This window comes from Eptatretus burgeri, chromosome 3 (assembly GCF_056783735.1).
Source record: "Eptatretus burgeri isolate ZD-2024b chromosome 3, Ebu_testis_v1, whole genome shotgun sequence".
In the NCBI taxonomy this organism is placed as follows: Eukaryota; Metazoa; Chordata; class Myxini; order Myxiniformes; family Myxinidae; genus Eptatretus; species Eptatretus burgeri.
The window spans coordinates 102,313,175-102,326,667 of NC_140963.1; the positions used below are offsets into that span (position 1 = coordinate 102,313,175).

Sequence of the window (13,493 nt, forward strand, 5' to 3'; positions counted from 1 at the left end):
GACACTGTCCTCTCGTCCATGAGACATCACCAAGTACTCTGTCTTGCATGCATGCTGTCTGTCTGTCTTGTCTGCACGTGTTGTACAAGGCATATCTCGGTAGGGACCCCCTCAAAACCTCTAGTCCATAGTTCCCTCGTTAAGAATGGGTTAAAGATTGTTAATAAAAACATTGTCGTGAATGTTTTGCTTGTGTCGTTTTCCCCGATGTTCCCCAATAAATCTGGTTGGTTCGTATGAAGTCGCCGCTATGGATTATTCGTGTCGCGTCGAGGAACGATCTGTTCGATTGGCATATAAAACCAAAATGGTTACAGACTGGCAGAAAACGCTCGGCATCTGACACAACCAGTCTGTAACCGGGGTTCTATTTCCCCAACTGGTAAGGGACAAGGATTACGTTGGTTATCGCGATTGAAGACGCGTGACCCGAGGCCTGTGCTGAGCCGGCCGGCGTTATAAACCCCGGAGACGGCGGTGGTGAGGGTGGCGCCTAGAGTCGGGTGAGAATCCCGCCACCCCGGATCCGCAACAATACTATATAGCATATTTAAAAACGTTGTGGATGGGTCATTTATGACAAAACTTGGTGGATGAGTTGTGTCGGTGACAAGAACAAGCCAATTTGATTTTGATGAAAGTCCGGATGCAGATCTCGCCTTTCAGTGGGATACAAAACGTAAACTGTTCATCCTGGTGGAGGTGCACACTCCACTGAGTGCTGTTCTAGTTATTCCTGTTTCACCCCCTCTGTTTTGTCACTTACCACAATCTCCATTTGGAGAAGCAATTTCCCTGAACGCTGGGGACGATGAAGTCTTGTCTCTCATTTCTGGTCTTATACCCTCGATCCTTACCATGCTGAGTCCCCTTTCGGCGCTCTTTTTTCCTTCCTGTGGAACGAACTCTCAGTCTCTTCAATCTCATTCTTCCTTCCAGAGGTATTCAAGACAGCTATTCACCACCATCACAGATCATCCCCCATCCAAAACCATGATCTTTTACACTGCCATTAACCTTCTCAAAGTCCACCTCTTTCCAAATTCCTAGTTTTTCTTTCCTGAAAGGTTGCTTTTGTATCTCTCTTGTCCACCTATGCATTCTCCCTTACCCCTCATTCTTCCTCACATCCCTTATTTGTCCAAATTTCATTCAACCCCGCTGTTGGTGTGCTTCCCTCCTCTCTTTCTACTGTTCCTTTTCTGTTATGTCCTCATCCTTTCTGGACGTTCCAGCTAATCTACAAGCCTCGAATTTGTATACAAAAAATAAAATTATGTGAATTATTGACAATTATTCCAAAGTGAAATTCCCTCAAAATAGTGTGCATCGATTACTTTGTATAAGTTCAAAAACAAAAATGCAGATCAAACAAGAAAAAGAGCAATCAGAGATCGCAGACCCTCACCAGGACTTGTTTTGAGTGGTGTCTGTGTAGTATACTTTGTGTGGTGTACGAGTACCGATGTGTTACATAACCAATAATAGACATAACCAGAAATGCCACTACATAACTGATGGCAGTGATGACTGCATGCACAGCATGACATGCAAACGATACTTGTGAAATCCATCAAACAAATTTGACCTCAAAAATGAATGGTGGTTGAATTCAGTGATCTGACATGGAAATCCTGTTCAAATTTCTAATAGGATGAAAATTGAGGATTTTATACATTTGAAATATTTGTTGACCTTTGGCCTATATTGACCTTTTAACTTCAAAAAACAATAGACTTCTTGCTTATGATGAACTCTACCATGTGGTGAAGTTTCATGAAGATCGGTTTAAAATAGTGAACTGTAGGCAATAAACATAAAAGCAACCAGACAAACAAAGACAGACAGACAGAATTATGCACACAACCAACCAATATACTTGAAAAATCTTCGATTTTTGCAAGTAACAAATGGACCCAAATGCAATACCCTCTCCTCTGGCAAAGGCAATTGTGACCACCATCAAAAAAAGTATTTGGCAAATTATGACAAACATCGTAAAAAAAAAAACTTGTAAAGGAGGCTATTATGATGATTATGACCCTAACAGAGCTTGGTCAGGTACCATAGGTATTACAAGTTGATCATCGATCATAGTTTTATTTGCAAGGAAGCACACCCAAAAATCTCAACATAGTCGACGTATGGCACAAGCTGAATAAATTTGGTGAAAGAGCAAGCCCACTCATTACAGAGAAGCAAACAAGTGTGTGAAAAAGTGCACCATACCGGAGAAAGAACATCTCCATCACAACGCTTAACGGCGCCTGGCTTGCGCCGGTACATGGCATTCGAGCTCGAGCAATTCCTCTCCTTGTGAGCATCTTGCTGTCTGAGCCTCCGCAGTGGAACCCGCTTCTGCCGATGGCTCACAATCACTGTAATACAAAAGTTTTTGGAAGAAAAATTGGAAGTGATGAGTCAAACACGGAAGACTGCATCATCGATTCAAGCAACACCGTCCGCACGCACGCGCAACACCGTCCGCACGCACGCGCAACACCGTCCGCACGCACGCGCAACACCGTCCGCACGCACGCGCAACACCGTCCGCACGCACGCGCAACACCGTCCGCACGCACGCGCAACACCGTCCGCACGCACGCGCAACACCGTCCGCACGCACGCGCAACACCGTCCGCACGCACGCGCAACACCTTCTCACAAAGCACCACCATTTTCAAGGGAAGATCGATATATGTCCTTAGAGAAGATGACAGTGCTGGCAAATGAACAAAGCTGCAGTTGAGGAAACTGTTATTGAAGGTGTTTCTTCGATCAAGGACCAAGTATTGATTGTAACCTACACTGTCAAGCTTGCACAGCCATAAGGTTATGTTAACAGGACACAAAGTGATGCTCACAAAAACATAACACACCTTCTGTGTGAGAGTAACCGTCAGCAGTGAGTTTCCATTGCGTGACCAATCCGAGCATCACCAGAACGGGCCACACTGCGAGGACGGCCCAGCTGTACCAGCAGAGTTGGCTCGTGGGAACCACACACAATCTATTGTAAACATAGGTAATGAGGTGTAGATCTTCAACAAAATAGTCAACCGCAACAGTGAGGATGGCGGCACCAAACACAGCTGTGGCCAGGATGGTGATTGCACGTTGCCAGTGCAATGCAAGCAGTGCAGTGAGAACGCCAGTGCCCAGCAAGGCGCCCACAGTCACCCATGCCGACGGTAAGTGCACAAATTGTTCAGCAACAATGAGGCCTGCAGCGGCAACTTGCAGGCCAAGCAGCAAGCCAGTCATGAAGAGACCAACACTGCGCAGCAGCATCGTCACCAGTCCACACAGGAGGCCTACGGCGAGGCCAATTCCAGCACTGGCCTTGTCGCTTAGCCGAGTTTCCAAGATCTGTTCTTTATAACACAGCAGGAAGATGACAATGGAGCCAAAAAGCAGACCTGTGAGAAACATGACAGCCTTGAAGCAGCGGTAACCTGCATGAGGGAATGGGAGTGGTTGAGGAGGGTTGAAAGGAAATGGAACCAATTAATACTATTGAAATTAAGGAAAAAAAAACAAAACCTGACTCGCAATGAAAGAAAGCAGCACGTAAAATAAATAGGGGTAATGATGATGTAATAGTAGGGTCATTACAAATGGATGGTGCTCGTGAAGAGAATTAGAACAATACATTTATAAAGCAGCTCTTCCATGAGCTTTGCTCTCTATGCACAACGATCTCGGGTGCACACAAACATTGCACAACAAGCAGTTCAAGGAAATGAAGTAGATGGCATCATAACCACAGGCTTAAATCTTGTCAATGTGTCCTTGTTCAGAGACGACTGAGAGACACTCCAATTACCTTAAGAAGTTGTGATGGAGGACAAATCAACGTAACTTGTGGATATTAAAATATATATTTCAATAAAATGAAAAGCAAGAATAATAAAAACTTATGGAATCACAACTACTCCAATTGTCTTTCTAGTGAAAGGTAGTCGCAACGACCATCTCAAAATTGCCTGGGCATGCACAGCCTTCACCTTCAAACTTTCAGGCACCACAGACCTTGGTTAAACCTGGGAAAATCTATAGTGCAGTGCCAACTACCTCTAGTAACAAAAGGGTCTCGCTGTGCTCACCAGTTAGGAATCGTAATTATGCAAAGCAAGATCAAAAAATGTCTGTTCTGAAAACACAGGACACAATACCAACAGCCTTCCTTAAATATCTTCCGGCAAGACAGCAGAGGCAGTTTGGGGGCCAAACATGTTTGAGGCCCCATGTGAAGCGGGGAGATTTTTCAACCCCAACACGATGTCCTACTCCTCCTTTGTGCACAAGAGAGCCGAGTAACAAACACTCGAGACATTTTACATTGGAGTGCTTGGTGCTTGATGGGATTCATTCCACCAGTGCAACACCAAGAGGTGAAAAACTTGACATGTACCAAATCAAAACTGATAATGAGCGTCAATAAGAAGTGAGGGATATAAACTGAGCCGATGAGGTAACTAATTTTGTTGCGTGATCTCCTTCGAATGTCCACCCAAATATGTGGTTCTAGTGCAATGCCACAAGGGGGAGCCAAATCATGCAGCTTCCAGGCCTGTGAAAGGGTAAAATCCAGACGGCAAATCTGCAATCACGTGGACATTAGATTTCACTCAAGGTATTGGACTGCCATCATGGTCACCTACAGTACAGTGCAAAAGTTTGGGATATTCCAATGATATTCATACTTTGGGGTAAATTATAGTTATCAGTGAGAACAGTCAAATGTATCTATCAATTGTAAATTAACAGCCTCGATAAATGCGCATGAAACAAACTGTTGAAGTAGATAATAAGAACAGTGTCATTTTATAATAACTAGCAATAGGTGTCAACAACAATCCTTGACCATGTTGTGGAAAGTCGGCCGAGGCCCTCACTTTTTCTTTTTTTCTTCCGTCCTTACATTTTCACCTTTATTCGCTTTTAAATCTGTTTTCTCCGCAACCGCTTGAGTGATTGACATAAAACATTCAACATAGGAGCATCGACCAATGGATAATCTTTGAACAAAGTTACATGATTGGATGAAAATGTGGCTGGCATTCCAAAATAAATAAAATTCAGTTTTCTGCAGGCATGGGTTGCAGAATTATTTACAGTAAAAAAAAATCCACTAATTGTTTCGTGCAGATTTTCTTTGCAGTGAGTGGATATTACTAGCACATGTAAATTTGGCTGAGGCTGAGGGAAGCGAGGTCGATGCCATTTATTCCCGATATGTGAAACACCTCATGCAAAAAGTGGCAACCAATGCCTACAGAAAACGTATATTTTTGAATATCTGGTGCATTTTCCATTCAATCATCATGAAACTTTGTTTAAAATTCTCGATGTGTAGGCACTCCTTTATTGAAAGTTTAATGTCAATCACTTTGGTGGTGAAGGAGAAAGTGGATTTAAAAGCGAATAATGGTGGAAGAGTGAGGGTGGAAGAAAAGGTGAGGGCATTGGCTGACGTTCCACAACATGGTCAAGGATGGTTGTGGATTCCAATTGAATTACTAGTATGATAGGTGTAGACGAGAAGGGCACTCTTCGATGTCATGATGTCACCAAATATGCATCAGCCCACATTATTACATCAAAATAGATACTTGTACCAAGTTTGATTTAAATCCCTGAACCCAGATTCAAAATATTGTTACGGCTGTGGAAATTTGCAATATACCAGAAAGGTCCTCAGGTTAGATATATCGATAAGTTCATGTGTAGTTAGTCCACACAAGTTGGTGAGAGGGAATATGTGTGATTCATCCGGGCTGCCACGCTTTGAGTTAGCCATTTTTGTGTTCTATCGTTATTTTGGATCAAACCTACAACAGCACCACCTTCACCACTTCCCGCACTCCGAACGCTGTTCTCCACGGACCACGCTACGACCCTTTCCGCGTTGGAAAGGGTCCGAGAACACGGGCGTACGGCGCATGGAGAAGAAAACCAACAACCCCTGTGGGGTTTTCCCGCCTAATGTTTCCGCCTGAATCCCCCCACCATGCTTGGTGTGAAGGGGAGGGGTGGGGCAGCTCGCTCCCGAATGGTGGATGCACAGCGTGAGGCGGTCGGAGTGGGGCACGTCTCCCTTCGAGAGCTTTCTGGAAACGCCTCAAAGAGAGGAGGAGCCGAGAGCGGGGCGGAGCAAAGGGCGGAGCCCTGCTCCATAAAGGGCAGACACGCGTAGGGTGCTTCCTTCTTTTTCTTCTTCTTCTCCTTCCGTGTGGATCTCACTCCCTCTTCTCTCGTCCTGGTCCTGGCTTCGCATTTCTTCTTCCTCGCAGGCTCTTCCTCTTCCTCTGCGCTCATCTGCTCTGGCAGCTGTGGAGGCTGGGTCTTGGCTCGTTCTGGTCCTGTGCTCGCGGTTTGGCGGGCGGCCTGTCCACGGAGGCACGGACGGGAGACGGGGCAGCACCAGTGGTGTGGCGGACCTGCGCGTTTGGGCGAGGAGTGCCGGAGAGAGCTCGCAGACCGCGAGGAGTCGGGGCCAGGCGCGACCACGCCGACGGTCATGGGAGGAGGACTCGACGGCCCAAAGGGAAGTCACCATTTTCTTTTCGGGGTTTTGTATGGATCTTGTGGTGCCGTGTCTTGTAAAGTAGAAACTGCTTAAGTGACTGTACATTTATTAATTCTATTCGGTCATAGTGCTTTCCCTTGCTTTTGTTGACCTGCTTTTGTTCCTATTTGCCTGCTTACGTGTTGTATAATAAATGTCCTTGCTTGTTGAATTGTTTCCCGTTTCGTTGCGTCCTTTCCTTTGTTTGAAAGTTCCATCTTGCATCACGTAAGTGATTGATAGTGGGTGTAGACACCCAATAAATAATCTGAACCGTCGAGGTCGATGATAACTCCACTCGGTTATCCCTGCAGCACGGAACGAGCGGCTTAAGCGGTTCGTGTCCGGAGTCGACCTGCGGCGTGGTAGAACTCCTCGGTACGCTACCCGCGTAGGTACTTAGGTATATCGACATTCGGCGATTCACCCTATTTCGCGCGGGTAGAAGGCGGACTGGGTTGTGGTGAGGTTAAACCCCCACCCATGGATAGCTCCTTGGCGGTAGTTCCAAGAGGGTCATGACTGAATTGTCCGTTCCGGTGGGCAACGCGTCGCGATTTGAGGTACGTGGCCGATCGCACGCCGGGCGGGCGAAATTCGTAAAAATATTAAATAAATCTGGATGCCACACCATGCGTCCGATCAGATTGAAATTTAAAACATATGTTCTCCATAACGATTAGATCATAATTGTGAGATTTTACATCGATTGATGAAGCGGTTCAAGAGAAAGACATTTTAAAATATCTTTGCTCAATCCAATATGGCTGCCAGCCCATGTGACATCAATTATTCATAAATACGCTGGTATCCCCATGGCTTTGGGAACGTTTTAGTGGTTTCCCCTCAATCTGCCAGGCCATTCTTGAGAAGATTTTTGAAGGTTTTCAAGTCAAAATATATATATATATATATATATATATATATATATATATATATATATATATATATATATATATATATATATATATATATATATATATATATATATATATATATATATATATATATATATATATATATATATATATATATATATATACACATACATACACGTGTGTGACTGCAGAACCACGTGACCGATGAAGTCATCAATCCCCCCCCCCCCAAATACAATTTACTCCTAAATTACCCTCAAAAAAAATTGTACTCATCGAATAAGGCGTTTGACAGATGCAATAATGGCGCCATAATGAAGCCACCTGTGACATGAAGAAAAAAAAAAAAAATTCATTTACCATGGGGAGTACTTCACATGTGCCAAGTTTCAATTTCATCCATGGAGTGGTTTTTGGAGATAGAGGTCCAAAGCGTTTCCTTTTTCCAACATGGCTGGCACACCACATGACCAATGATGTCATGATTATCATTAAAGCATTCCACATGAGTATTCGCAACGATGGTGAAAATTTCATGTCAATCGGATAAACAGTTTCAGAGAAAACAGAAAATTTGCATGGACGCACGGGCGGACGGACAACCCAAAAACATGCCTCTGGCGACTTCATCAGCAGAGGCATAAAAAGAGAAAATTTTCATTTTCCTAATTTATTTTATACAAGCAGAGTACCCGCTCCACGGGCGATCTTCTTCCAAGCATGAAACACGTTCTTCTGATGCGTACCTTTATTTGGGTGGTGTATAGGCAACTGACAGCTCTGTATAGGAAAAATAAATAACCCGGTTTACGAGCATGAAGCAAAAACATACCGACTGCTTATAATTCAAAACACCTCACTGCATGGGAAAACGTGGGAACTGGAAAAGTGCAGTGTGAATGGTGGGACTTGTAATACCCTCCCCACCTGGAGGTGGAGCTACATGATACACATTTACATCAAGAATTTGCATCCCCTCATTCCCGACCCCCACCCCCCAGACTACCGGCAAACATAAAAACACCCCCATACATTAATTGGGGTCATGCTGATCCGATGTAGCAAGTCTGGATGTAATGAGCCCAGAAAGCAGAAGGGAGTAGCGCGCCAAACACAAACACGTCCATGAATTGTCGTAAGGATACCTCAAGGTAACTGATATTAAATTTACTTTCACAGAAATTTGAATTAACTACCCATATTGCACACATCTGACTTCCCACAAATCTTTAATGAGGAATAGCAACCCAAAAGTGAAAACAACCCAAACTTTTGCACAGTACTGTAGCTCCTAACAATATATTAACAAGACAGAGATAAATAAATTCTGCATTTAGTGAAGTTTTAAGTTTATGAGTTGAAGCAATGACAGGTGTCATGGATAAAAACGGGCACTTCTATGCAATTACACAATGTAAACACAGGAAGTGTAACTTTTATGGTCTGGCACCCTGCCCTGCTCGGCAAACATTCTTCCGATGGTATCCAAGGCCATCTCCACTCATGGTTCACAGACTTCCTCTCCTGTCACAGTCAACGTGTGGCCCTAAACGGAGTTCTTTCATCCCCTCTTCTTGTCCAGGCTGAAGTTCATGAAGGTGGCGTTCTGGGCCCTGTTCTTTTTCTGGTTTTCATCAATGATCTCTCGAACTCTGGAAAATCCTCTTTATCTCTTTACTGATGACTGCACCCTCTGCGGTACCATCTGTCATCCCTCAGATTAGCAAGCAGCAGCTTCTTCGCTCACTGCAGATTTGGGTAAAAATCACAAACTGGGCCAACACGTAGAACATGTCTTTCAATCCTGACAAATCTCACACACTCACGATGTCTCTCCGAATGGACCATGTGGAACCCCCCCCCCCCACTCCCCAAGCCATCTACTTTCTCAACAACACTCTTGAAGAAGTCCTTTCATTCAAGCCACTGGGTCCCACTGCCTGCCATGATCTTTCCTGGGAAAGCTACATTTCCAAACTGGCCTCCAAAGCCAGTCACCGATTGGGCATCCTCCGTCGTGCAAAGTCCTTCCTCAGCCCACCTGAACTTCTGACAACATACAAAACTTTCATCCGCAGCCTGATGGAGTACTGTTCTCCCCATTGGGCTGGTGCTCCCACCTCTCACCTTTCTCTGATTCGCGCTGTGAAAACCAAGGCATTTAGGATCATTGATATTCTCCCACGGTGAGGCTGAGTCTTTCGGCTCCTCACTCTCTCACCGCAAGCAGGTCAGTAGTCTTTCTGTTCTCTACCATCTCCTCTCTGGTCTCCCCCCACCCCACTCTGTCTTCAATATGCCCCTCCCAACCCCCCCCCCCCCATATTTCCACAGGGCGCTCAAGGTCCGCCAGCAACCCTTTTCTTGAAAAACTACCAAAATCACAAATCACTGCTCACCTTCACCTTTTAACTCCTCTTTTTTCCCACCTTTGTTATAAACTCCCACACACTCTTCAATCCCACTCTTCCCTCCAGGTCTTCAAAACATCTGTGCACCTCCACCTCTCATCTTCCCCCATCCAAAACCACGATCTTTTCTACCCCCGTTAAACCACCCCAACCCACCTCCTTCAAATTCCCTGCTTTCCTTCCCGAAAGTTCCCTGTCGTGTCAGGTCCTGAAAGTCCCTGTAGTGTCCATCTTGTTTACCCTGTGTACCCTGCCCTATCCCTCTCCCTTCCACAGATCTCCAAATGTCTCTGTTCCCCACTGTTTTGTCCTTCCCTCTCCCGCCCCTCTTGTCTCCTGCCCCCTTGTTGTGCGTTCTGTGTGTTAGCTCTCGTACAAGCCTATACTAGACGATGCATACAAAAAAAAAACCCGAGGAAAAGGTGGAAGGGAGGTTTGTTTTAGATTTACAGCGGCTGCACAATTTATTTATTTTCACAGCCAAATGTTGGTCAAAATTGGCATTGTTATGTCCAGAGCGATAAACAGAACCAGCAAAAGAAAAGGAAATGCTTCTTCCATAAAGTACAAATATGAGGTTTGCTGGTCACATTTTGCAAAAAGTGGCTTTCATAACCAAGTTCACTGGTATCGCACAAACAAATGCACCCCCAAGCAGCGATTACGTGATAAAATGCGCCAGCTCTATATCTGTCCACTCAGCTATTGAATTAATACCAGGTGGGGTTGACTCAACCTGTCATCCTTCTGAGGTCGGCAAAATGAGTGCCAGCTTGCTGGTATCCTGTGTCGAGTGGCGACCCATCCAGGATTGTATCCAATAGCCAAGGAGACTGCTTAGGCAGCACCAACACTCTGCACAGAGTATGGTCCCAATGGATGGTTAGGATGAATCTATATCTGTGCAAACTGTGGCTCTGAGAAGCAAGCTGGCTTCCACCAAATCCAGGGATAAATTTAGTTAAGTGGACTAAACTAATTGTTGATGGTAGGGAACACCTTTTGTATTCATGACAATTTTCAACAAAATCTTTGTTCTTCAGAAGTTGAATGGGAACCTAAGCTTGGGATCCTTTATATTTTTGTTTTTAATGAAAAGTTATCATGTGGTGTGGACCACTTTACTTCTCAGGCTCAACAAAAGTTACTCAACTCAGAATGGTGGGTGATGGGGCATTGGGAATTCCTGAATTAACCAATTTGGTGAAATCTTCAACACAATTTCCTCACCATTTCCAAATGTTGACGTTGATAGTTGTGAAACATACTTCCACTCCGAGTTTGAGCACTGTTGGTGAAAGGGTTCCCGAGATATGAACTTTGAAAGACAGCCGCATTGTTGATTCGCATCTCGAGTCTTACCCCTTCAGATTGTCACATAATCGAAATCTGTTTCACTCGAGAAATTGTTTTCAGAATGCTTAGAAGCGATAACTTCACATGCAACCGTGAGCAAACATCTTTGCAGATCTTTGGGATAACATACCCTGAGGACCATATTGTGACTTGACACATCCTCAAACACGATCAATATCCATGACACATGCCTTGCAAATAAAATAGTAGGAAGGCAAATATAATCCAATAAATCACGTTTTGATTCTGAAGTGGTGCCTTTCCCCCACTGGTGCTTTCACATCAACAGCAACATCAGAGTAAGTGATGCTGAAGGTAAGATACGATTCAGTGACATGGTTATGGGTACATGGAACACACTCATACAACATTCCTGTTGTAGGATCCACTAAAGAGAACATCCTTGAGTGGAACATCTACAATCTGAGTTTTTGGAGTAAAACAACGATAGGGAAGGTCTATGTGGGTGGAAAAATGCCGAATGATTTCATCTTCATTGAAAGCCTCGTATGTCTCATCTTAAGAACATATCAAAAAATGTCATATTTCACTGGTAAGCTCAAATTGTTAAAGGGAAAGAGTAAAAGGCACCAATCAGGACGTCTCTGAAAGGTCATTTCTCAAGAGCAAATTTACGAAAGATAAAAAAATTTGGTATGCAAGTAGGTTTCAAAAAGGTGATTCATAATGATGAGAGGTATCAAGCCCACAACTGCCATTTTCTGTGTTGATTTGATATGGAATGATCTTCAAGTGAGCATAAAGTAGTGATTTAAATGCAAACCTGCATCAAAGAAAAGCAAACGAAGTACTTAGCACTTTCGAAACAAGAATCAATAAGGTTAAACAAAGACAGGTGGCCAAAGTGACTGTGTTGTACAACAGGTTAGCATTCAATGTACTCTCGATTTCAGAAAACAGTGTTTTTCTCAAAACATAGCATCATCACAAAGTAATTTTGGACAAGTAGAAAATTGTCCACCAGCAGTTTCACAAATGAGGAGCATAATGAAGGGAAGAGAGTAGAGTGAAACAAAAGAAAACTAGAGGGGGAGCACTCGGTAGAGTGCAAAACCTCCGCCGCCACTACTGCAAGGTCACTCAAGTGAACCTGATATCCTATTCATTCAATTTGACGTCAACAGGGCTCACAGAGTTATAGTTTGCAACTTTCCCTTTTACTTTTAACTTTTACATACTCAATTCATTCGTCATAATTAGATTCCTTGAGACAGAAATTGATTTTACGTGGGTATATCCACCTGAAGTTCCAAATCAGCCGCAATTATAATTTTGGCATGTTTTTTGTTGGAAATCACTTAAAACATGTAGAAAATGCAAAAAAAAAAATATATATCGAAATTTTGTTGTAAAAAAAGTGGCAAAAAATTTTTTTTCTCGAACAATTTCTTTTGGGGGGGTTGGAAATCACTTAAAACATGTAGAAATGCAAAAAAAAAATTCAAATATTTTTTCAAATTGGCCGCCATAGCGGCCATATTGTACTTTGGAACAAGTCCAAAATCTAATGGCATGATCCTTGGACCAGACCTAACACCCCACCAAGTTTCGTCGAAATCCGTCAAGAAGTTTTTCCGTAATACTGTTCACAAACAAACAAACAGAAAGGGGTGAAAACAGTAACCTCCATCCATCTTCGATGGCGGAGGTTAACAAGGAGAAAAGAGAGGGAAGCATGAAGAGGATGCTTGGATTGCTGCAATTCTTACATTCCTGAGAAGGCCACACAGTGCAGGATGTCCCAGAGAAGACTGAGTCATGTGGATGAAAATAAAAACAAACCTTAAAAGATAAACACTTGAAAGGAGAAGTTCGTCCGTCCATATGTCTGTGCCCTAGTTGATTAGCAGCAAGCAAAAATATTATTTTTTGCATTTTTTTGGCTATTTTTAGTCTATTTTTGGTATTTCAGTGCTATTTAAAAATATTTTTTCCCCAAAATAGCAAAAAGATAGGTTTCCTTTCTGGGTTTTTATTATTTTTTTTTTTTTTACTATTTTGGTGGTTGCGGTGCTATTTTTTCACGATTTTGCTGTGCATTGCTTGTTTTAAACCAAAGTGGTTGTTTTTTTCCACTATTTGTTTTGTTCAAAAACTGCCTATTTAAAATCTATTTTCTCCGATTTCTTTCTTTCTTTTTTTGTTTGAAATTGGCTATTTAAAATATATTTTTCACTTTTTTATGGCCTGGTGTTGGCTTCGTGGTCCGGGTGGCTAAAGAGGCTAAAGATCCTCGGGTCCTGAGTTCAAGCCTTA

At 43.3% G+C, this 13,493-nt stretch overlaps 1 protein-coding gene across 11 annotated transcripts in view; it reads right to left on the bottom strand.

Annotated features, from left to right (window-relative positions):
• Positions 1–13,493, bottom strand: part of LOC147030554 (transmembrane protein 198-like) — a 137,432-nt gene that overhangs the window by 36,477 nt on the left and 87,462 nt on the right. For all 11 annotated transcript variants that reach the window (XM_085874722.1, XM_085874721.1, XM_085874720.1 and 8 more), the window contains 2 exons: positions 2,880–3,455; positions 2,230–2,378 (listed from right to left, as the gene is read on the bottom strand). In XM_085874722.1, the coding sequence (XP_085730848.1) occupies positions 2,230–2,378; positions 2,880–3,455 (725 nt within the window). The remainder of the gene's footprint in view (positions 1–2,229; positions 2,379–2,879; positions 3,456–13,493) is intronic.